We start from the raw sequence: 26,214 nt of genomic DNA on the forward strand, positions 1-26,214 counted from the left end.
CCCCCCCTAGTATGTGCTGGCATTTCTTTTCCGTTCGAGAGATTCAAGTAGGGCTTTCTGTCCGGTGTGCCGATTGTTACTGTGCATCTGTGGTACCGTAGACAGGAACAGCCGCCACAGCAGACACATACATGGCCCAAAGTTTGAATAAAACTTGAACTAGTAATATACTGTATTTTCTCTGTCCAGAGTTAATCTCCATCACCCATGAACGCGGGATAGTCGCGGAGGGCTTATCAATGTAAAGCCGGCGGATCTACCTTGATATAGCCGGCGTTTCTTCTGCGATCATCTGCGGCTACGAGCGACAGGTATTAAAATTTGTCGCTCGGCGGGCGACTGAGTACCAAATCACCTGACGCGTACTGTACTTAATATCAGAACATACCTGGAAGAGATCTAATTGTGTGCGTCCTTCTATGTTGACGACTTTGTTTTCACGCTTGCCCATCTGTTTACTCTGGAAAGTTGACTCCTTTATAACTGACTTGATGTCTCGGATACGTCCTAGGAATGTGAAGTCCTTCACTTTGAGATGATTGGCCCGATTGATAAGGTAAGGGGTGTCAAAGTTCTGGATATTATAACCAGTGATGATGTCTGGGTCCACCTCTCGTACAAATGCTGCCCATCTCTGTGATAAATAAGTGTTCAATGTTTTAAAGTTATATTCCAGCAGTGAAAAGGGACTAATAACCGAATGGTTAATCAAGTCAAAAAATCTACTTGAAGCCAGGGCTCCAAAAGTAAAGTACTTCTATCAATGATTGGGTGTCCTTCCTATTATTTTATTGTGGTTGATACCCCTAACAAGTCCTGGGATGGACTACATATTTTTTTGAATATCCCTAAATTGAATGTGCAATAATCAAATTCATCCCACATTATAATTTATTCTGTATTCAATTTATACTGTATCATAATGTAAATAATATCAGTACATATGAAATTTATTCTTAAATATGTTGGGACAACCTCCTTTGTCCATATTGACAGGGTACAAGAAGCAGAGTAAGAACTAGCACTAATATGTCCGCCTCCTTCATATAACACAGAATGTGAGCCTATGACTTGGGCACAGGTGTTGAGTATGACCGCTATCTACTGCATTGCCTTGTTCGTGAGACAGAGGACTCTAATCAAGACTTGCACAGATATATTCAGCATAACCTAGCTCTAACATGTTTACCTGCTTCATGTAACACTGAATCTGAGCCTACAGTATGACCAGGACACAGGTGTTGAATATGACTTACCTCTAACATGTGGGCAACCTTCATGTAACAGTAAATATAATCTGAGCCTACAGTATGACCAGGTCACAGGTGTTAAATATGACTTAGCTCTAACATGTTTACCTGCTTCATGTAACACTGAATCTGAACCTACAGATGACCAGGACACAGGTGTTGAATATGGCTTATCTCTAACATGTGGGCAACCTTCACGTGACAGAAATCAATATCACCATCACTTTGAGTCCGCCTTAGGCTAAGCTCAAACTCAATTTCCCAGACTCAATAGTCATACTCAGCTTGAGTCAACTCAACATGGTAGTATAAGGTCTGAGAGCAGTGTACCTATGACCTTGGTGCAGGTATCGAGTATACCATACCTCTAACATGTCAGCTTCCTTCATGTGACACAGGACTTGTGATCCTATGACTGGAGCACAGGTGTTGAGGGTGAACACATTCCTAATAAATGGTTCATGGTCACCCTGCCTGATCACCATGTTTGCAATCTGTATTACCGGATCCTTGTTTGCCTCCGGGAAGATTCCTGTCATTAACAACATAAAATGAATTGTAATTTACTACTTGAAATGTACCTATGTTGTCCAACTGGTTATTCTTTAATTTCTAATATATATCACATACACATTATGATATACTTCAGTGAGAAAACAAAAAATTAAGTCACTTCTCAAGATGTGTTCTAAGATGAAAATTTAAAAAAAAATATTGTTATCGGTGCATTAAAGTTAAAACTTTCCAGATATCACAGCCAGCCGTATATCAGCCATTTTTCCAGGTACTTCTATTTAATCCTGTATTACAACTCTTTTTGCATTTCCATTCAGGCAAAATGAAATGACCAATATCAGTTGATAAAACTTGTTTCAGAATTATCTTAAAATAAATCCTAAATTAGTCATATGAGAAGAGAAAGAGCGAATGGTTTAAGTAATGAATAGGGGGCAATTAACAGATCTAGAAACGATGCACGAAAATTCACCACTTCTGAAAAGGCCCCATTTTAGTAACTTTTAGCTACTTCATCATAGTAGAAGTGCCTAGAGTGTTTAAAAGAACATAGAATTAAAAAAATTACCAACTATCTGCAAATAAAGCGAGAAAACTGACCAAAAGTGACTTCAGATATCTAGTTTACTAAGGCCAAATAAAATTAATTACTAGGTTCTCGGGCCAATATTTTCAAAAGAGATGCAGCATAACTCCATTTTACATGGCAAAAACGATACGAGGGCCATTTTTTTTTATTGTGTAGTTTATAAAACGTTCATTGTTGGCATTACCTTGTCTTTTTATAGTTGTGTATAGACCCGTCATAGAGCAAGCCTCCGAAAATCCCCCCACGATGTTCCAGACGAGAATCACGAACCCCCCATTCCTTATTTGTACCGAAATGAGCGCCATTTGTACACAAGACTAATAAGTCATAATCATTTCAACGCTTGCCTGTATATCAATCCTTATCTTTATTCAAATGTTTTCGGGACTAGGATGACTAACAAGTAAAAACGACATGCGGACCAATTTTCCGGATTTTTTTAAAGACAGCGGCTGGCGCATTCACATTTTTTTTTTTATTACTTTCACGATAAAATCGGCAATGCCGTGCCCTAAAAAACATGTGCCCAGGCCTGAGAACCAAGTAATCAAATTTGTATCTAAAGGCATACCAAACTTTATGTTATATCCGGGTAATATCCGACAGTATTCTATAGCTGATCAACTTACCCTTCCTACCAGCACATTCTATGTCGTAACTGAGGATCCTTAGGGGCGCTACCTTCGACCATTCTCCATCTGGAGCATGAGATATGAAGTCTTCCCAAGACACGTCCAGCTCAACCTGGCACCGTGAAGTGTGTGGAGGGTGACGGATGTCGGAGTTTGACGAGTTCCTTCGGTCTCGCAGCTGGTATTTACTGGCAGGAACTTCAATCCAGTTACAGCCAACCACATCACTGTCTACCATGAAGCTAGAACACAGACAGAAATCACGACTGTAAATGACCCACCATTATTTACGATCAACACAAAAACCTTTTAAAATATCTATCTCTTTTTTTGGTTTGTTGAAGGTTTTATGTTTTAACAATAAATTCATACGAATGTGAATTTTCAATTGAAAAATCGTTGTTATCACTTCCAATCAGTAAGTCTCTTGTCCTATTCAAGTGAAACCTTCAAATTCTCCCTCAATACCATCTTAAAGTGTGTTGAATAATTCTTCATATTATAGGAACGGCACCCTTGTTGCATTTTATAGCAAGTTATTTCTTAATAATTTAACCCTCCCTGCAGCAACCTTACTGGTAATCCAATCAAATCAATGTTTGTAAAAGAAAGTAAAGGTGTTTATTTTGAAAACTGAGCATTAATAAGGCCTTGCGTGATTGGTCCATACTGTTAAAGATAACCAAAACATGGGTAGAAAATGGAAACATTTCGTTTGGAACACAATGTTTTAACTGCTGACACGGCCAGTACTCTGAATATAAACCAACCATGCTGACTTTTATCCAACCGTGCTGACTTTGAAATGAAAATGCTGACTTTTAAATGATCATGCTGACTTTAAAACGACAATGCTGAGTATAACCTAACCATGGTAATTTAAAGTGAATTTCAGTAAAAAGTCAGCATGGGTGCGTTAAACATTACCATGATATGAGGAAAGTCAGCATTTTGTTGCACTGGTGACTACAGAATTCTGAATTGCATCAGACTTGGGTAATATAACTGGACATTTCTGAATATAACTTGACCACTCTGAATTTTTACTGCAATTCACTTTATATTACCAGTGGATAGCTTAAATTCAGGAGGGATGGCTAAAATTACATATTCTCTAATGCAGCAAGACAAAGGATTTGTAAAAGAAACTGAAGACTTAATAGTTTTGTGAAACAAACAAATTTCAAAATTCATATTAGGAATCCCAAAATCAAATATAAGTTTCGATGAATGAATATCATATTTATTTAGAAATATTTCTTTCATCACTCTTAATATAATCTTAAACTTAAATTGCCAAATAATTAACATAAAATAATTTTGTCACAGATATCCACCAATAAATTCTTACCGAACTTCAAAGTCTATGTTGCTTTCATATGACTGGTATCCATACTGTAAATAGCCTGGGCAAGTAAATCCCTGCTCCAACAATCGCTTGGCTGGCGCAATTAAACGAGGAAGGGAAACGGTGATCTTCAGAAATGGCACTTTTCTGTTGCCATGGTACCCATAGATGCCTAAATAGATTTGAAACCCAATCAGTCAACAATCAAAGTAATTCATTCACTTACTCACCTTTTTAATTAATTTTCTAGCAACTTATGTGCAAAAGGTTTTTGCAAAATATTTTTGTGTTCATGTATTGTTGTACTAAAATACATTTTACAACATGGGTGGTGCATACAAATGAGAACAACTCACTTTCCTTGTTGACCATGTCGACAGCCAGCACAGCATTCTGTAAACCCTCTCGGTTAGACCTCAGGTCCTTCATAACAACAGTGTCGAGTTCCTTCTGTAAACACAATGTAAAACCCTAGTAACACAGTAGTATTAAAATATTGCAATGTGTTGTGTCTGACTCTGAATTATCAATTGATTAATATAAAATATTTTTATTTTCATGCTAATAACAAAATCTACATATTTTTATTTCTTTCCTTAAAAAAAGTATAAATGAATTGTCAGCAAATTTCTGCCAAATGTTAGTTCCATTCTTCACTTGATTATTTTTGAAAATTTAAACATCGTTTTGATGTTGAAAAAACAAACAAGCATGTCATCATTAGAAACAAGAGCCCCAATGGGCCTGCATCGCTCACCTGGTTTTAATCTCACACTTGTAATATTGAAAGTGGACTAAAATACAGCTACAGGCAAAATATCAGTGTTTGATTCATAAGAACCAATTAAAAGATTTAAACATATGAAGCATGTGACCTTGAATGTCGAACACGGACATCAGGTTGAACAGAGTTTATAGTCTTCCATCCCAGCATGCTTCTGGCAAAATATCATTACCTTGGACATTTTGGTTATACAGAACAAATCATTTTAAGATTTAACATATATTGACCACTGTGACATTGAGTATGGGCAAAGGTCATTCACTTGGTAGTCCTTCATCCCAGCATGTTAATGGCCAAATATCATCACCCTTGGCCTTTTGCTTATATTAAGAAGAAGTCTTTTAAAGGTTTTTTAACATATTTGACCCCTGTGACCTTAAATATATGTCAAGGTCATTCATTTGAACAAACTTGGTAGTCCTTCATCCCAGCATGTTACTGGCATTATCCTAGGCCTTTTGGTTATTGAGAAGAAGCCATTTGAAGATGTTAAGACATTTGACCCCTGTGACCTTGAAAGTTGGTCAAGGTCATTCATTTGAACAAACTTGGTAGCCCTTCATCCCACAGGCCAAATATTAGCAGAGCTGCCAACCTTAGAGATTAAGAAATAGTAATCTGCGATCGCTTTTTTACAAACATGTATTCATTACCTTTTATTGTTTTTCTCTAAACGTCTGAATGGATAATTTCCTTTTTTTCCTAGGAGAATTCACATTGAATTAACTCCAGCCTATCTCGAGAATCGATGCAAACGCACGAGTGTATCTGATTTGCGATTATAATACTGAAAACGGACATCGGGACCGGATTACGGCGAAACTAACAAAAAAACAGAAAAATTCCGGATTTTAAAAAAAAAATCGTAATTTTACTTGGAAAATCGTACTAGCGTAATTCAGACCTCAAAATCATAATAATTACGCCTAAATCGTAAGAGTTGGCAGCTCTGTATCAGTACCCTGGGTCTGTTGGTTATTGAGAAGAAGTCATTAGAAGATTTTAACATATGTTACCCCTGTGACCTTGAAAGTGGGTCAAGGTCATTCATTTGAACACACTTGGTAGCCCTTCATTCCAGCATGCTACAGGCCCAATATCAGTACCCTGGGCCTTTCGGTTATTGAGAAGAAGTTGTTTAAAGTAAAATATTGACGTGGGACGGACGACGCACCATGGCATATATTGACCACTGTGACATTGAGTATGGGCAAAGGTCATTCACTTGGTAGTCCTTCATCCCAGCATGTTAATGGCCAAATATCATCACCCTTGGCCTTTTGCTTATATTAAGAAGAAGTCTTTTAAAGGTTTTTTAACATATTTGACCCCTGTGACCTTGAATATATGTCAAGGTCATTCATTTGAACAAACTTGGTAGTCCTTCATCCCAGCATGTTACTGGCATTATCCTAGGCCTTTTGGTTATTGAGAAGAAACCATTTGAAGATTTTAAGACATTTGACCCCTGTGACCTTGAAAGTTGGTCAAGGTCATTCATTTGAACAAACTTGGTAGCCCTTCATCCCATAGGCCAAATATCAGCAGAGCTGCCAACCTTAGAGATTAAGAAATAGTAATCTGCGATCGCTTTTTTACAAACATGTATTCATTACCTTTTATTGTTTTTCTCTAAATGTCTGAATGGATAATTTCCTTTTTTTTCTAGGAGAAACGTCTTCTTGCCCGTCCAGTTTGACACGTTTTTCCGCCATTTTACTTCATCTACAAACGTCCTTTTCACATTGAATTAACTCCAGCCTATCTCGAGAATCGATGCAAACGCACGTGTGTATCTGATTTGCGATTATAATACTGAAAACGGACATCGGGACCGGATTACGGCGAAACTAACAAAAAAACAGAAAAATTCCGGATTTTAAAAAAAAATCGTAATTTTACTTGGAAAATCGTACTAGCGTAATTCAGACCTCAAAATCATAATAATTACGCCTAAATCGTAAGAGTTGGCAGCTCTGTATCAGTACCCTGGGTCTGTTGGTTATTGAGAAGAAGTCATTAGAAGATTTTAACATATGTTACCCCTGTGACCTTGAAAGTGGGTCAAGGTCATTCATTTGAACACACTTGGTAGCCCTTCATTCCAGCATGCTACAGGCCCAATATCAGTACCCTGGGCCTTTCGGTTATTGAGAAGAAGTTGTTTAAAGTAAAATATTGATGTGGGACGGACGACGCACCATGGCATAAGCTCACTTGGCCTTCTGGCAGGTGAGCTAAAAATACAATATGGTACACATGTACAGCATTATAAAAAGTTGGCTACGTATTTGTAATACATTGGAATTCAGATAGCGTGCACTAATTAGTATTTATATTGCTGTACTTATTTTGATTGGCAGTACATGTCAACAGCCCTATAAAACACCATTTACGTGAATTTTATTCAAATCCAGATATCTGCAAGATGTTTTAACTTCAGATAGACTATCAAATATGGAACAAATAAAAAAACTTTATATCTCACAAAACATAAATATAATGGTGACAAACAGCACCCAGTACAACAGCATTACCCTGAAAGCATCACAATCCTGACTCTTAAAGCCTGGCTGAGCAGGGACGAAGAAGTAAGGTGCATAGCCGTGCATGTGGGCAAGTACACAGTGTCCCTCCATTGTCACACCATACATCCTAATGATAGGTACTGGCCCGCTCGTACATCCAGGCATACCTGGCATGTGTTTACCTGTAAACACAAAGCTTGATTTAGCCATTTGTAGTCTCTGTACACATCATAGTTCTTAATTACTACTGAAAATATATTTTCAATGTAGATCTGCAAACATAAGGACCAAAATAAAGAGGGAATATATATTCAGATTTTTACTTTTTTGACGTGCAATAAAATATCCTGTTTAACACAATGAGAATTTCGGTTACCATGTTTTGCTTAAAAAACAAATAAAAGACAAAAGCATGTTAATGGTAGCATACTTTTCGGTTACTGAAACAGGAAACCAAGCTCAAGATCTCTCACCAACATAATAATCCACATCCATCTGCTGAAAGGTCACACTGTCTTTTCGGGGGTCAAGAGTTGGAGCCAGAGGTCGAGACCACTTTGTACTGGTTGCCACATTGTCTGGACCATCACCTAAAACAAAACATGGAGGACTTGTAATGTTTCCAGTCAGACCTCGACTATGTAGGTGTAAACTTCTTTTATTAGAATTTCAACAAAATAATTAGAGGTGTGTATCGCAAGGGTTATGACGATCGATACGTATCACGATACATGGGTCACGATATGATACGTATCGCGATACTTGTCACAACTTTCTGTACAAATATGTTACTATAGTTTTTCTTAATTTGAAACTTTTAACCTTGATATGAAATAAATATAAAGTGTTTGTATACCATGCTCAATTTATTTGTTTTGAAATGTCATCTATCTCATAAATTGTAAAGCATTTCTTTTTTTGATTATCCTACATAAACACATTCATTCAGATGATGAATTATGTTGGGAAAACTGATCACACTAGCGCCTAATCGTTTATAATGGTAAGTTGGGTGTTGTCCCTTCGAGTAGGAGATCTGTTGACACCTGACCTGGTATGGGCAGAGCAGGTGCTGTCGGTAATATTAAATGTTGGTTTTACAAAAAATATGTTTTAAGAGAAACTTTGATCCTATTGATGGGGTACAATTTCAATTTTTCCTGAAATATACATCAGTTTTCCGAGTGTCTGCAAATCCAACTGGACCCGACAGCAATATTAGAGGAGTGAGTTTAGTTAAAGGCAGTCACTCACCAATCAGATATCAACGAGGACTGCTAACAGCTGAATTATGGCGACATAAAAACACCAAACTCTTAAGATTTCAGCTTTTCCTTCTTTTAGGAGATTGTTTTCAGTCCCTTCTAATTATCTTTTAAACTGTAATTGACATCATTGCCGATTCAAACCGTATTTATGTGTCCCTGTGAGTTCCTGCAAGTACTAAATATTTCTGAAAATGTCTGAATTATTGCCGATAAATGGTCGCAATACAGGACTGGTAACCAGTCTAAAAGAGCGGTAACTGGCCGTATATAACGTTTTTAAAGTAACGCGATACTATCGGCGAATGCCACGATGCATCGGCAATCAAGAAATGATACGATTCAACGATGCATCGTCGAATCGCTACACCGCTAAAAAATAATATAAAACCCATTGTTCTTTTAGACTCGAAAAAAGGATTCTTAAAAAGCCAGTCAACTTAATTTGTGCCTGTTCATCAACAGCAACATTGACTGAAAGATGTCTGCATGAGGAATGTTAAATTTGTTACACCTAGAACTTTGTGACAGTGATACACTAATAAGAACGCCCAGTGTTCAAACTTAACGGTACGTCAAAAGACAGTCGCTATAGAAAATGCTGTCTATTAATTGGCATTTATTTAGTTCATAGACCAAGCTTGTAGGGATCTTGTAAATATTTAGATATATGCATCTGTGTTTTTGTTACCTAAATTTTACAACAGCCTGTTCCTTTATGAATTGGGAAAATATAGCACTATTTGTATTAAAATCGGGAATAGATTCCTCATTTTTTTGATATTTTGAGAAAATAAGGCACTTTTTAGCTAAGGGAAACAGCCTGTATTTGGCAGAAAAACTGTGCATCATGAGAAAATGTATTGTCACAGCTCTAAAGGAAAGATTTTTCTGATACAACAACTATTTGTAAACTTTAACCTGCAACATCTGCCATGTCAACATCTCCCTTCATTTCATTTTCCATTTCATCAAACATTGCCAGCTCATCCTCAAAACCTGCTGGGTCCTCATCGTCAAAGTCATTTCTGAAATAGTTATATCTGTATTAGTATAATTTATTAAATCAATAATGTACAGCTCTATGCCGTCTCAGTTACATGATAAGTAAAAAAAATATGTATAGACTGTATCATCAAATGATAAAACACAGCACACATATACAAGCACAAGTCATACACATCCAAATGAAAACTACTGAGAGAACACAGCATATATACATACAAGTCATACACAGCTAAATAAACCATATTTTCTTGATAAATTATGAACTAAGATATGTTGAGAAAAGGATATTTTTTAATTACTTTTATTGCATAATGATTTTATTTCCTAAAATGAGTGGATGAATATTATCTGCATAATGAACTCAGTTGTGGAATTCATTAAAACAAAATTTTGGTTCCCAATTGGGTATTTTAAATGCACAAACTGTTTCTACTGGGAATTGAACTTAAACAGTACCCAATACACTCCCGGAAGTGCCAATATTGGTTTTTAACAATTATGATTTTGGTAATTTGTCCTGATCATTTCATATTTATAAGGCAAATTCAATTTAGCTATCACTTTTGACAGATTCAACAGTTGAATTTAAAACTATTTATATACAATTAAGACATACAACAATGTACCTGGCTTTCTTTGCGGGTGGTCCCAACTTTTTAGCATCCATTGTGTTTCTTTCTTTCCTATGCCATGTAATATACTGTAAAGGAAGAACAAAAGGTTCCTTTAAAATTTACTAAAGAACACTTGCACATAACTGTAAACCAGATATATTAATAAGTATAAATGTACTACAATATTAAGTATTTATACCGCACTAAAATAAGTACCGTGCATGCGCATTGTATTATATTGTTAAATACAATTGAAAAAATATATATATAAAACATTGATTATAATTTAGTTTCATCTAAAACTACTGCCTAAAAATATTTGATATTTACGAATAAAAAATATCATGCTTTTATGGCAGGTTTTAATTGTACATAGGATTTAGGTTGCCTTAGCTTCTAGCTTCGAGTTAGAGGGAATTTCCCTTTAGCCCAGCTAGGAACCTGGAGATCGAGGGTGGAAGCACACTATTCTTTCCTGTTACAAATGGTGTCCGTGGCCCTCCCTGTGGTGACAGGGAGTTAGAATCTGGGTTGTGGTGTACGAGGACGAACACATTTAATAAAACCAATAGCTTGCAGTTTACGCCTTAGATAAAAGGGGGGGGGGGGGGGGGGGGGGGGGNTTTAATTGTACATAGGATTACCGGTAAGGTCGCCTTCTAATTTAGAGTTAGAGGGAAGTTCCCTTTAGCTCAGTGGTAGAGCGTCCAACTAGGAACCTGGAGTAATCGAGGGTTTGATTCCTGGTGGAAGCACCCTTTTCTCTTTCCTGTTACACTTTAATCTTTAAAATGAATTAATTTGAGAGCATATCACACATGCAATAAATTCATAACAACACATCAACAGGTCAATGTCCCAATTTGCAATGAGTCAGCTGTATTATTGTTATTTCATTTCACACCTTTGGCTATTAAAAAGGGTCAAAGTCATAGTTTACCAAATGCAAGACACAGTTTGTGACATGCTTCTTATGGTGAAACAAGAGCTTGTATACGTAACAGCCACCAACCCACTGTTACATACAAAAGGTCAAGACTGGATTTGAACCCACAACCTCCGAACTCAAGATGATTGCATGTTCAAAAAATAACCAATTGAGCTACGTCACCCAGCTGAGTCCTGTTTAAAAACTCCCTCCTTTTTTAAGCCTTTGGCCCTAAGGCTGAAGACAACGTTATTTCATTAACAACCCCAGGTTTGGGTATCCCAAAGAGGAAGAAAATGGACCAGGCTAAGATGTTAACTAAACTTCCGGGACCAATCCAAACTCATTCTTAACCTGTTCTGAAGTGGCCTAGCTGCTTCACTCCAAAAATACAATGTCCGATTCTTTTTGGGCGAGAACTCTTTGTGTTCAGGTGTACACATACGAAGATGTCAAACTAATGCTGGTATGTTATCAGTTTCTTCTTGCCCTGAAACATTTAAATTTACAAGCTGATATATAACGACCCCATATTTTATTTAATATTATCTGTTTTACTATTTTTTGGTTGGATCGGACCATGACTGTGAAAATACCCACTATCCTGGGTCCTTTGCTACTACAGTTTAGTGTGTGTAAGCTAATCATGTGCAAGCTGTACGTTGCTGAGAAATAAAGTGAAAATGAAACCTACATGTTTCTCTTTTAAATTGGACCTTTTTTTGCCTAGAAAGTCTAGATATTGTGAGGAAAACGGCAAAATATACATCATTTGATCTCAACTATCTTAATAACAAAATTACATTAGCAGCTGACTTAGTTATCCAGTATGTCAAATGAAGTAAAAATATTTTGCTTACCTTAGCTTTCAACTTACGTATTTTCCTGAAAACGCGGGAGTGAGAAACTCTCGTGTTGTCTCGCGTTACTATATGAATCGTTAAGTATACATTAGTACAGAGATAGAACTTTTGCATATTCTTTCATTGATTTATGAGCTAATTTTTCATAGTTGTTATATATGGCACCATTTTAACCATTTACCACATATGTATAATATCGGGGAAAGGACAGCATTCGGGGACCTTTTACGTGTTTGAGGTCAACTTCCGGTTGTACTTTCACTTTCTAGGCAACTGAACTATCTGTTGACGTGTGAAATATCTTGGAGCTAAAATGGCACTAGATACCTTTGATGTAGCCGAATTCCAAAAGCATTTGACTGCAAATGAATTTGGAAAGAAATTCACATATAAAGATATAACAGAGACAACGATGGATGATGCATTGAAGGCTGCAAATGAAGGCAAATAATTTATCATTAGTCTGTTAGTATGACTCGTGTACTGTCGCCCATATTAGTTTTGTCTTATGTGTATAGATATTTTTAACCGAAAATTGTTAGTAGATTGGCATTGCTATCATTGTCATATGGTGTGTTTTATTATACAGCTAAGGAATTTGAGGGGGAAATACTGCCTGCTAATGTCAGGCAAGCTTAAAACATGTAGGTTTTCCAGCGATGCAGTAATTAACCCGGGGACCCGCTCACTATATAGTTCAGCAAAATCGAGTTTGGCCAGTAGCTGGATGGGTGATCAACCGCACGTACATTTGGTGGCAGCTTATAGTGACCCTGCTGTATCATGTAAGGCCAGTTCTCAGACAGACCCAGTGGTATTGGAAGGTGCATTGGGGGGACTTCGACACAGGATTCCCCAGGCCAAGACTCAGGATGATACTTCTCTGAGTGGAAATAATGTAATAATAAAAAAGCTGAGGTAAACCAGGATTTAAACCTGGGTCAGTGGGACCTCCAAACTCTTAAGACAGATGCTCTAACCAATCAAGCTACCTCAGCACTGAGGTCACACAATCGACCCTGTGAGTCCAATTCCACTATACACATCGATATATAGATTAATTCATTGTATATATATATATATATAGTAGGTTTTAACAACGCTCTTATCAGCTCTTATAATATAATGCAATATACTAAAAATTTCAATTTACCGGGGTAGTATTATTTAGATCTCAAAAGCAAATTTCTACACCTGACTTATACTTCAGATGCATCTGCTTGAAAACTATTCCACATGTTAACAGTTCTTTGTGCTTTTGAAAGGTTCTGAACATTAGTGGATGATTGAACCCAGTGTTAAATAGTCAAATGGAGTTTGACAAGGTTCATATATCTCGGAAAGGATTGGCATAGCTCTATCATGTCACCTCTTAAATCGGCTGAGGGCCATGAACGGTAAATTTAGATTCTGCTTTATTTAAAAGCTCTTGATTGAATGGACTTGAAACTTCAATGACCTAAATTAAAAGAGCTCATATGGATCCTACATGTATTGTGAATCTTTTTCGTTAGAATATCACACACGACACTTCATCTTATGTAATTTTAAATTTAAAACAGGAGCACCTAACGGGACTGCCATTATGGCTGAGCAACAATCTAAAGCTAGAGGAATGAAGAATCGTAAGTGGAATGCACAGTACACTGGAAACATATACATCTCCTATGTCTACCACAGAGAGGCTGTTTTTGAGGTATCATATACATATATCTTTTCTTAACAATATGTATTTTTCCAAAATTGGTTCATGTTACTTGAAAATGTCATGGATAAAAAATAACTTGATTATAACTCATGAATCTTATAAATGGTGTTTGTAATTTTTTTTTTTTAAATCAGTCGTTAGAAATTGCTCTACAAATCTCAAATCATAGAGTTTAACAATGCATCTAAAATAACATATAAAAGTTGGTTCAAAACATTTTTATGTGTGTTGTGATACTGTGAAGAATAAAGGATTCTTAATGTTTGAAATCCTTCAGTCACGTTTTCATGTTTTAGGCTACTAGAAAAGCTGTTTTAAGGACAATATATCAATGTGTTTGAGCTATTTTTGAATAGGGAAGTTATCTGTAGAAAATCAGACCACTTTAAACCAGAGTGGAATTTCAAAATATGGACCAATAACAAGCACCTGTGTTACCTAAAGGCCATGTCACACCGAGCCGCGAGTGCACAGCGTTGTTAAATTTCACAGAGCGCCGTGAGATCGCAGTAAAAATTGATATTTTTCATGAAGATGTCGATGTCACAGCATTCTCACGGCGACCTTGGCGTTTCTACGGAGCTCCATGGCGTTCTTCCACGTTCCTACAGAGTTCTAGGTAGCAGTGAACAGTAGAAATGGCCCGACTCTGATAAACAAGGCACATGTCGAGGAAATGTAAACACAGCGGATTTACCCTACACAACACATGTATACATGTATATATATTTGTAAACTGCATTACATTTACAATACATATAAAGTACTGAGAAGTGTATAAACCTCTTTCTTCTATGTATGTCACTTGTGTGAAAACCATGGTTACATCAAAAAATGCCAAAAATTACTATTTTTAACCCAAAATTTGACCCCGCAACTAGTAATTTTTTTCCTAAGCTCTGTCTGAAATTAAAGATTACCTTCCTGGTTGCAGAATTATCTGGGTCCCAGTAAAGTTGTAAAACTTGCTTTTTTGCAATTTTGCGTCGTGTGCTGTTGTCAAAATTGTACCTCCTGTAAAGCTAGCTTTTCATGTGTACGCACCCCTTCGTATTATGGCCAAAATTTTATTCTCGAACCAAAGAAATCTTCTTTCTTTTTTACAAATGTGAAGCTCACATAGCCCACTTCATCATGCTTATACCAATTTTAGTACAGTTTTATTTTTATATTTTTTTTACATATCATTATACAGGGGTTAGCCATTTAACAAAATTATCACCCATGGCCACAACCCTCTACTGTATACTGCTACCCTAGTTGGCGATTGTCTGCACTCTAATGGCGCTCTCACGGTGCCTCCACTGCGTGCATCAAGTTGTCACGGCGCTGTATAAGCGCAGTAGAGACGCAGTGTCATCTCAGAGAACGCCATGCAAGCGCCACCGATAACCATTGCACTACGACCTCTGTGCGCGCCTGCAGCGATCCTGTGGCGCTGCTATGGCGACCTCACGGCAATCCCACTGCGCTCTTATCAGAACGCCAAGCGACGGCGTTTTTTTGGGCATGCTCAAAGTGCGCGCCGTCGCTCCGCGTTCTATGCGATCCCACCGCGTTCACTGGCGATGCTTGCGATTCCACTGCACGCAGATTGGCGTTCTGCATTTTTCTTGGACGCCCTGGCATTGCAGCCCTAGTATTACAGGGCTTTTACACACACCTGTCTGCCTTCACAGATAAGGAGATACTTTAGGAGAACACACAGTAACAAACACTTGAGCAGAGACGCTCAAACACTGCACTCCTTACTGTGTTGAATATAATGTCTTGCTAGAACAATGTTCTGGAGATTACATTGGGCACTAGAAAAAAAATCAAAATAGTATCAGGGTTAGACACAAACCTTTTTTTGCTTGTTATTCCACAGGACTAGTTAACTAGATTATTTACTAGTCCTACGTCAATGTAATGAGTCCAAGATTTCCTGATAAGGAAACATCTCGATCTACAGCACGAAACATCAAGTAATCGACTGTAGGGGACTTAAAATAACTACTGCCATAGAAATATGGTTTAAGGAAAAAAATTAGGATTGTTTTTACAATTTTCATGAAATACATCTTATTTTAAGCAGTTTTCTAAAATTTTAAAAGGAATATCTTTATCATTATAATATTTTTCACAAGTCAAAAGGACCATTACGGTTGGGTGTTTCACTAGTCCTTGCTGAAATCTACTAGTCCAGGACTAGTGTTAGTGTCGAATCTTGAGTATCCTTTTGACTTTTCCAGATCTATACAAATTTATAATGCTGTCCATTGACAAATGAAATTTTGTATTTTATAGACACACAATACTTGTGAAAAATATTGTTAAAAGAAATTCTTCCATGGCAGTCCAACATGCAGATGACATGAACCTGATGTTTTCAGGATCCAAGGAAGGATGAAAATATGATGGAGGTCGCAGGAGCACTGGCTGTTTATATGACACTTGCTGACTTGGGTGTGGAGGGTATCAACATCAAATGGCTGAATGATATCTGGGTCAGAGGTCATAAGATGGCAGGAATATTGGTAGAGGATAAAGGACCTTTACCTTGTAAGTATAGGTCTACAGTGATTGTGCTTTTAGTTTGGAAGATACAGGAATGTTACAATGTAGGTACTGTATACTGGGATTTATTTACTGTCGCACTATTTACTGATGTTGCTCAGTAAGTGAAAGTTAAGTTTTTGTGATTTAAAATTTTGTGATTTTCCCGAGGTTGGAGTCTAATATATGATAACTTGATAAGTGTATAGATTTAATCTTCAAATTTACCTGGTGTCATGAAAACTGCTCACCACCTATAAGATGTGATGTATGTATCTGTTGTGCCTTTAATCATTTAAATGACCTTGACCTACTTTCAAGGTCACAGGGGTCAAATATGTTAAAAATTTCAAACAACAATATCATAAGAACAATTCGGACTAGAGTCATGATACTGGGGTATGTTATGTAGACCAGCAGTGCTAATCTTTTTCTTACAGTAATGAGGTTAAATGTCAACTTTTAGTGCTAGTCGGGGGTCAAAGGTCAACATGGGTTAAAAGCTTTAACATTCCTCTTCTCAAGTTCCATAAGGCCTAGGGGCATGATATTTGGCCAGTAGGTACCTGGGATGGAATGCTATAGACTTTCCTCATTAAAATGACCTTGATCTACTTTCAAGGTCGCAGGGGTCAGATATGTTAAAAACTTCAAATAACAATATCTTAAGAACCATTAGGTCATGATACCCGGGTATGTTATGTAGACCAGCTGTGTAAATTGTTTTCTTTATTACAGTAATGAGGTCAAAGGTCAACGTTAAGTGCTAGCTGGAGTCAAAGGTTAACGTGGATTAAAAGCTTTAAAATTAAAATTTCACAAATTTCAAACAACAATATCTTCAGAACCGTTGAAGAGATGTTAAAATGTCTTGTGTTCTAGTTACCAAATTTAGTCTGAAGTTACCTGTACTGCAAGTATGTTAGTTTCATGTAACAAAAGAAAAAGGTGAGCGATACAGGCCCTCTGGGCCTCTTGTTTAATGTTTGGTTGTTTCACCATTTGCATTTTTTCTTTATGAAGCAGTTAAAAGTTTCATGCCACTTTTTGAAGAAAAGTTTACCAAAGTTTCCTTTTATTTCCCAACCAGTTGATAAAACAAAGCGTTTGTGTATCGTTGGTATTGGTGTGAATGTGAATGCTGATGTGCGTCGACACCCTGAGCTACACACGATATCTACCAGTGCCCGTAGTCAGCTGAACGGCAGTATTGTGAACCGAGAGCACTTCCTGGCAAAAATGAGCAAGTACCTAGAGGAGTGCATGTCCCTGACACAGGAGGACTTGTTCCAGAATGCCATCAAATATCAACTGTTCCAGCTCAATGAGCCAGTCAGGATTCACAGTATGTTAAATCAAAAAGTGACTGATGGAACCCTGGTGGAATTTCTCGACAACTGGTCAATCAAACTAAAAGGTATCACAGAACTTTATATACTAATGAAGTTATCAGTGGCTACATTGATTGAAAAGAAAAAGAAAACAAGACTTTGATGTTAAGTTGTAATTGCATAGTTAGGTGAATGCTTATTTAAGTGGAATGATGATAAGTTATGTTGGAAAATCCAAGAGTGAATACACTTAGTAAAATTGACTCTTAATGCATAAAAATGTGTACTGGGTATCAGTACTTCAAATTCAAGTTTCAAAATACAAATGTAAACTATTAACAAGGTAAAGAAACATTAACAAGACATGATGTAATGTAATTTACATGTAAGCAACATGTTGATAACAGTCACAGGATCACCACAGCACAAAACCAAATTACAAAATGAGGGCATTGAGAGCAAGTGTATCTATGTAAACTTCTATAACATTTTTTACCTGAATATTTTAATAAGTAATTTATTAGGCAGATCTGTACACAAACATTATGGAATTTGGCCTGTTAACTGTTTCATTTCTGTGCACTAAATTCTTTAAATATCCTTAAATTTAAAATTGCACAGCAGCTGCAAATTAACGTTCTATCGTCTGATTGGTCAATCGGTTTCTGTGAAAAAACTGTTCATTAAATATCATCATATTTTACACTTATAAAAATATCCTGGTTAAAATAAAAAGCACTGACACAATAATCAAAGAATCTGTTTACTTGCTATATGTTGTATACAGATGAGAGTGGTGAGGTATGGACAGCAATGTCTGACCACTATTCCATCCGACCATGTGCGACCTCTACAGTGTATGTATACAACGGGAAGATGGCATGTCCCTGGAGCTCAGTAGCCATGCTGAAGTGTCTGTCTTCCCTTGTAAACATCACTCACACAACCATCTCCCTGCTCAATGACACCAAACTGAAGGAAGGTCAGTCCAGTATGGTTTTGTATACATAATGGCCTCCGATTTGTTACAAGGTTTTTTGTTCAGACCACTGTAGACATATTGATGTTATTGTATTTGAACAGGAAAATTTATTCTGATCATTCTATTTCGGTCAACCGACTGCCTCTATCAGGAGTTAAAATTGCGGGATCATCATGTGATGTACCTGTCAAATGTTTATACACGCACTGTTAATTTGTTTGTAAACAAACATTAGGCCTAGAAGTGTAAACAATACAAACTGTACATGTACAAAGAAACTATATTGTTTACATCAAGAGCCGAAAGTAGAAAATACTGAGCAAAAAAATGTGTTATTTTTCTCTCTTTCTTTGTACACCGAAACAGACTTGTATAATGTAATTAATCCTTCATTAATTATATTTTAACCACCAGGGCGATATCGATGTCAAAAATAAAAAGGTATTTTTCCCATCCCCCCCCCCCCCCCCCCCAANTAAAATTGAGGTTTATGCTGTATACCTAATACAACATTTGAAGGATAATTAATGGAAATACCTTAACACCATTTCACTTCTCTGTTTGTGAACATTTCCTTCACACACCCCTCAAATTGCCAACTCAAATATAATGTCAAAACTTCATTTAAAATTGGTGGCAGTATAACAAGGATTTACTGTATTATATTGAAAATATAAGGAAGTCTTTGTGGTTACAGGACTGTGGAAAAAAGATGCTGCTTTATTGGTCATTGGAGAGGTTTCCATGGATACTCAAGATATCGACTCTGCTCATCAATCATTTACAGATATACTGAACTTCATAGAAAATGGTGGAGTAGTGATGATGATGGGAAATGTGTCCGGATTTTTTACCTCCTACCTACAGTCTGGGTCATCTACAGGTATACTCACGTTGTTTACCTCCTACCTACAGTCTGGGTTATCTACAGGTATACCCTTGTTGTTTACCTCCTACCTACAGTCTGGGTTATCTACAGGTATACCCTTGTTGTTTACCTCCTACCTACAGTCTGGGTTATCTACAGGTATACCCTTGTTGTTTACCTCCTACCTACAGTCTGGGTCCTATACAGGCATACCCTCGTTGTTTACCTCCTACATACAGTCTGGGTCATCTACAGGAAAAATCTTGTTGTTTACCTCCTACCTACAGTCTTGGTCATCTACAGGTATACCCTCGTTGTTTTCCTCCTACCTACAGTCTGAGTAATCCTCAGGTATATCGTCGTTGTTAACCTTCTACCTACAGTCTGGGACATCTACAGGTAAAATCTTGTTGTTTACCTCCTACCTACAGTCTGGGTCATCTACAGGAAAAATCTTGTTGTTTACCTCCTACCTACAATCTGAGTAATCCTCAGGTATATCCTCGTTGTTAACCTTCTACCTACAGTCTGGGTCATCTACAGGTATACCCTCGTTGTTTTCCTCCTATCTACAGTCTGAGTAATCCTCAGGTATATCCTCGTTGTTAACCTTCTACCTACAGTCTGGGTCATCTACAGGTAAAATCTTGTTGTTTACCTCCTACCTACAATCTGAGTAATCCTCAGGTATATCCTCGTTGTTTACCTCCTACCTACAGTCTGGGTCATCTACAGATATACTCTCGTTGTTTACCTCCTATATACCTACAGTCTGGGTCATCTACAGGTATACCCTCGTTGTTTTCCTCCTACCTACAGTCTGAGTAATCCTCAGGTATATCCTCGTTGTTAACCTCCTACATACAGTCTGGGTCATCTACAGGAAAAATCTTGTTGTTTACCTCCTACCTACAGTCTGGGTATCCACAGGTATACCCTCGTTGTTTACCTCCTATCTACAGTCTGGGTCGTCTACAGGTATACTCTCGTTGTTTACCTCCTACCTACAGTCTGGGTCGTCTACAGGTATACTCTCGTTGTTTACCTCCTACCTACAGTCTGGGTCATCTACAGGTAAAATCTTGTTGTTTACCTCCTACCTACAGTCTTGGTCATCTACAGGTATACCCTCGTTGTTTACCTCCTACCTACAGTCGGGGTCATCTACAGGTAAAATCTTATTGTTTACCTCCTCCCTATAGTCTGGGTCATCTACAGGTAAAATCTTCTTGTTTACCTCCTACCTACAGTCTGGGTCATCTCCAGGTAAAATCTTATTGTTTACCTCCTTCCTACAGTCTGGGTCATCTACAAGTATACTCTCGTTTTTTACCTCCTACCTACAGTCTGGGTCATGTACAGGTATACCCTTGTTGTTTACCTCCTACCTACAGTCTGGGCCATGTACAGGTATACCCTTGTTGTTTACCTCCTACCTACAGTCTTGGTCATCTACAGGTATTCCCTCGTTGTTTACCTCCTACCTACAGTCAGGGCCATCTACAGATATACTCTCGTTGTTTACCTCCTACCTATAGTCTGGGTCATCTACCGGTAAAATCTTGTTGTTTACCTCCTACCTATAGTCTGGGTCATCTACCGGTAAAATCTTGTTGTTTACCTCCTACCTATAGTCTGGGTCATCTACATGTAAAATCTTGTTGTTTACCTCCTACCTATAGTCTGGGTCATCTACCGGTAAAATCTTGTTGTTTACCTCCTACCTACAATCTGAGTAATCCTCAGGTATATCCTCGTTGTTAACCTCCTACATACAGTCTGGGTCATCTACAGGAAAAATCTTGTTGTTTACCTCCTACCTATAGTCTGGGTCATCTACAGGTAAAATCTTATTGTTTCCCTCCTACCTACAGTCTGGGTCCTCTACAGGGATACCCTCTTTGTTTACCTCCTACCGACAGTCTGGGTCATGTACAGGTATACCCTTGTTGTTTACCTCCTACCTACAGTCTGGTCATCTACAAGTATACTCTCGTTGTTTGCCTCCTACCTACAGTCTGGGCCATCTACAGGTAAAATCTTATTGTTTCCCTCCTACCTACAGTCTGGGTCCTCTACAGGTAAAATCTTATTGTTTACCTCCTTCCTACAGTCTGGGTCATCTACAAGTATACTCTCGTTTTTTACCTCCTACCTACAGTCTGGGTCATGTACAGGTATACCCTTGTTGTTTACCTCCTACCTACAGTCTTGGTCATCTACAGGTATTCCCTCGTTGTTTACCTCCTACCTACAGTCAGGGCCATCTACAGATATACTCTCGTTGTTTATCTCCTATATACCTACAGTCTGGGTCATCTACAGGTATACTCTCGTTGTTTACCTCCTGCCTACAGTCTGGGTCATCTACAGGTAAAATCTTCTTGTTTACCTCCTACCTACAGTCTGGGTCCTCTACACGTATACCCTCGTTGTTTACCTCCTACCTACACTCTGGGTCATCTACAAGTATACTCTCGTTGTTTACCTCCTACCTACAGTCTGGGTCATCTACAGGTATACTGATTCTCATTGATTAAACAACAAAGTTACAGCCAGGATTCCTTATTGACCACAAGCTTACTGTTAAGGAAATAGACTAGTATTAATATATCAATATGGTCGGCTATAAACCAGAGGCGTAGGTTCATTACCCATATACATGCAGTAACTAGTCATGAGCAAACAACCGCTTCATAAAACACAGGAAGCCCTATAGTCTTAATATATTGTCAGTAGCTAGGCATTTGCTACAAAGGTCACAAAAATAAATTTCCTTGACCTATATTCAAGCTCATGGGGGTCGAAACTGTAAAACCACAATTTGAAAATGAAATGAGTCGTGATATTTGGCCAGTAGAAAGCTGAAATGAAGTGCTATGAAGTTTGCAAAAAGAAATACCACTTAAATCAGGTGAGCTAGACAAATTGGACCTCTTGTTAAGATTATAAGCTCCAGCATTTCATCATCAAGGACAAAATTTACTGAAAATGATATCTTAATTTCAGAAACCACCTGTAGCTTGCAGCCAACGCATGGAGGATCTGCCGATACTGCTGTGCCAGGTCGCTTGGTTAGCCTGAACTTGAAGTGTGGAGACCTTGGTCAGGTATTCGGGTACAGTATCAACAAGGAAAATATCACATTCCAGGAAACAACAGGACAGTCCCCAGAAGTTCTTGCTTGCTATGGAAATGGTGAGGCAGCTGTGCTTGTTTCTACATATGGCAAGGGCTCCTGTGTGTTGATAGGTTTCAATGCTGAGATAACTTACACGGAAGACTGTGTTAGCTTGTCGGATGCAGAGCTGAATAGCCTGCGAGACACTGTGTTTGTAAGGGACGAACTTATGCTCTGTATCCTTAAAAGGTTTGGATTGTGATTGCTTTGACTATGCATCTCTTCCAAACATTCACAAAGATCGGCTTAACCAATTCTAAATTCCTATTAGTATATAAGAACCTTGCCTTAAAAAATCTAGTGAGTTTCAATATGAATAGCTGATGATGTTATATGATACTGCTTTGATTTGGCTTATCCGAGGACTGATATATATTTTTGGTGAATTGACCTTTTTATCATTCTTCACTTGATGTTTCATTTTTTTTAACAAAACATCCCAAATGCCAAGTGTACAGGTACGATCAAATCTTTTACACTGAATATATTGTCAGTGAACTTAGAAAGGTTGAGACTTAAGTTGAACGATGAACATTTATTTCAAGTTTCTTGACATTCGGATAATTTAAGTCTCTCTCTTTAGAATTTGTAGAAATAGTAACCTTGTTTTTGACCCCTGATATGGCAAACTTGTACAATAGATTATGTTTGTGAACATGTACTTAAAAGTTTCATAACAACAGCATTAAAAGTTTAATAACAACAGCATTAAAAGTTTCATAACAACAGCATTAAAAGTTTCATAACAACAGCATTTAAACTAAAAATAAACTTTGAATGAGAACTTCTGTAGAGCAATGGCGCAGAAATTCTATTTTTACTACCAGACCTTGTTTTAAGCACAAGAAGACTGAACCACAAAATCTTACTAGAGAATTTTTTTGTTAACGCGTACAGAGTTTCCAGAGAATAGGATCTGAATTCTTTAGAGCAATGACACCAAATTCCATGTTTACAGTTGTCAGAGTGATCTTGTCTTTCACCCCGAACCTCAGAAAGCAAACCTGTGCAAGATTTGATGTTTGTGAACACATGTATTGAAGTTTCATAACATTTGGAAAAGAGATTAAGTTGTAGAGGAATGATGCAAAAACTCTGTTTATAGTAACAACAAATGAAATCTTGAGTGATGACATTATACTGTACTGTAATAATTACCTTGGTATATTAGAAATGTATGGCGTCATCCTTTTCTTATTGTATGTTGCTACACTTACACTATCTAAAAACAGGAGGAAAACGTTCAGATTTGAAGAATTTCCTGCAGAAAATCAGTAAATTTATATCTCAAAGGAGAATTTTAAGAGACGGGCGAATTTTTTCTCCAGATAAAATTTACTAAAAAAAATCAGTTAAGTCTTTGGTTTGGTAGATTGGTTCCTGCTTGTAGTTGTTCTACCTCAATTTAACTATAGCCTGCTTGAATTTGAAAATAAAGTGGGGGTTTTTTATCAAAATTTGGGAGATATTCCTCAATTTTACTTCATTTTTGTCTCTCAAGCAGGTTTGACTGTACCTTAATGGAAACAGTATCTTAATTTGTTTAACGTAATTATGAAAACTAGAGTACATTAACACTGTTTGTTTTTATCTCCTGTGGTACATGCTTGACGGCCATCTTGGTATTTTGATCAGTCCCAAAATTAGATGTCTTCTTGTAAAATCAAAGAAAGGTCCCTCAAGCACTTTTTGAGAAATAATGCCACCTGTTGGTCTTGTTTTCATATCAATCCCAAAATTTGATATGCTAGCAACGGACCATGGGAAAACTAATTCCTGTTAAATTTTAGGAAATTTCTTCTACTTTCTTTGAAATGCTACTAAAAAAAAAAAATTTCTCAAAATTCAAGATGGCCACCTATTGGCCATCTTGGTTTTCATAAAATGAGTCCCATAATTAATATGCGTAACAAGGGTCCATAGGAAAACTTTACATTTAATTTTAGGAAGTCCCTCAAGCACATTCTGCGAAATAGTGCTAACAAACTTTTACTCACAAAAATTGAGATGGCCACCTGTCAGCCATCTGCATATTCATATCAGTCCCAAATTTGATATACATCATGAGGGAACATGGGAAAACCTCATGTAAAATTTTAGGAAGTTCCCTCAAATACTTCAAAATTTCACCATCTTGGTTTCCGTTCAGTCAAATAATTTGATATGCGTGACTAGAGTCACCATGAGAAATTTCAAGAGATACTGATATTTGAAAAAGATCCCTCTAGTACTTTCTGAGAAATAGTGCTAACAAGTTGTTTAATGATGTACTGAGGAGACCACGGACGAAGGGTTGTTTGATTAATAGCCCACCATCATCAGATGGTAGGTTAAAAATATAAATAAGGTGCCCGTATCACTCACCTGGATATTTAATCAATCATGTCAAAATAATACTATTACAAATATTTCCCCCATTTCAGTTTCTACTTCTCAATACCAAGTGGTTAGATTCATTTTAGCTCATCATCATCATCAAATGGTGGGCTATTCAATCGCCCTTCATCCATCCTTAAACAAGTCCTTTTAATGCTTCACATGTAAGTTCCCCCTGATCCCTAGTTGTGCGTGTTAACTTTTAAGACTGATCGAAAACACAAAATGGCCAACCAGTGGCCATCTTTGATTTTGACCGTTAAGGTTTGTTATCCCTCTTCCTCAGAAAGTACCAGAGGGATCTTTCTCTTTAATATGAAGGTTGGTATAAACCTGTGAATTTTAACTGTCGGGACCGATCAGAAAAACAAAATGGCCAACAGGCTGCCATCTTGGATTTTGACAGGTAAGATTTGTTATCTGTATTTCTCAGAAAGTACTTGAGAGATCTTGTCTCATATTTGATATGTATGTTCCCCTTGCTAACAATTCCCCTGGCCCTTATGAGAAATTTTCCCTCATTGACAGATATTCTAATTAAGAAGGGTCAGATCCTGACAGAATGGCTCTTATTTTCTTTATGGCCAGTCATTGTATATATGGTAATTATATGGAAATCTCAACCGATTCTATATTATCACCCAGCATCTAATTCTCGAGGCTGGGATTGGACCTAGGAGTCAACTATGGTAGCATATACTAGATGCGTCTTTATACCTATGTTTGTGTGCCGTTTTATATCGGGGATCAGTATTGTTTTTTTAATATCAAATTTCCTCTACATATTTGGGCCCTGCCCCTTCAGCCCCAGGGGTCACACCATATAGATGTTCATCTTGCTCTATTGACATTTCAAACAAAATACAACATGTATGGTAAAAAATACAGACTTTAGGCACCTGGAC

General features: G+C 37.3%; 2 protein-coding genes across 7 annotated transcripts in view; one reads left to right on the plus strand and one right to left on the minus strand.

Moving 5' to 3' along the window:
- Positions 1-12,374, minus strand: part of LOC110442995 (DNA polymerase delta catalytic subunit-like) — a 35,279-nt gene extending 22,905 nt beyond the window's left edge. Inside the window, exons 1-11 of one of the 4 annotated variants that reach the window (XM_021486919.1) lie at positions 12,323-12,374; positions 11,817-11,952; positions 10,547-10,620; positions 9,834-9,940; positions 8,121-8,237; positions 7,657-7,829; positions 4,692-4,785; positions 4,339-4,507; positions 2,985-3,229; positions 1,616-1,782; positions 389-634 (exon numbers count right to left, since the gene is read on the minus strand). In XM_021486919.1, the coding sequence (XP_021342594.1) occupies positions 389-634; positions 1,616-1,782; positions 2,985-3,229; positions 4,339-4,507; positions 4,692-4,785; positions 7,657-7,829; positions 8,121-8,237; positions 9,834-9,940; positions 10,547-10,587 (1,359 nt within the window). In that variant the 5' untranslated portion in view covers positions 10,588-10,620; positions 11,817-11,952; positions 12,323-12,374. The remainder of the gene's footprint in view (positions 1-388; positions 635-1,615; positions 1,783-2,984; positions 3,230-4,338; positions 4,508-4,691; positions 4,786-7,656; positions 7,830-8,120; positions 8,238-9,833; positions 9,941-10,546; positions 10,621-11,816; positions 11,953-12,322) is intronic. The other 3 variants (XM_021486921.1, XM_021486922.1, XM_021486920.1) reach the window with 3 other exon arrangements.
- Positions 12,375-12,437: 63 nt separating this feature from the next.
- On the plus strand, positions 12,438-24,552 carry LOC110443006. 3 transcript variants are annotated; one of them, XM_021486941.1, is made up of 7 exons: positions 12,438-12,768; positions 13,888-14,021; positions 16,409-16,577; positions 17,662-17,988; positions 18,690-18,884; positions 19,582-19,767; positions 22,762-24,552. In XM_021486941.1, exons 1-7 carry the CDS (start codon positions 12,639-12,641, stop codon positions 23,133-23,135), a joined length of 1,515 nt encoding a protein of 504 aa, XP_021342616.1. In that variant the 5' UTR covers positions 12,438-12,638; the 3' UTR covers positions 23,136-24,552. The 3 variants fall into 3 exon arrangements, with proteins under 3 accessions (XP_021342616.1, XP_021342617.1, XP_021342619.1); XM_021486942.1 differs by having other exon boundaries at positions 12,705-12,790; XM_021486944.1 differs by lacking the exon at positions 12,438-12,768 and having other exon boundaries at positions 13,882-13,950.
- The last annotated feature ends 1,662 nt before the right edge of the window (positions 24,553-26,214 follow it).

This window comes from Mizuhopecten yessoensis, unplaced genomic scaffold (assembly GCF_002113885.1).
Source record: "Mizuhopecten yessoensis strain PY_sf001 unplaced genomic scaffold, ASM211388v2 scaffold716319, whole genome shotgun sequence".
Lineage (NCBI taxonomy): Eukaryota > Metazoa > Mollusca > Bivalvia > Pectinida > Pectinidae > Mizuhopecten > Mizuhopecten yessoensis.

Coding starts and splice junctions, on each gene's coding strand:
- LOC110443006 (XM_021486941.1), top strand. CDS start 12,639: ATGGCACTAGATACCTTTGATGTAGCCGAATTCCAAAAGCATTTGACT. Junction 14,022..16,408: donor ACAGAGAGGCTGTTTTTGAG/GTATCATATACA, acceptor TGATGTTTTCAG/GATCCAAGGAAGGATGAAAA. Junction 19,768..22,761: donor ACAGTCTGGGTCATCTACAG/GTATACTCACGT, acceptor TCTTAATTTCAG/AAACCACCTGTAGCTTGCAG.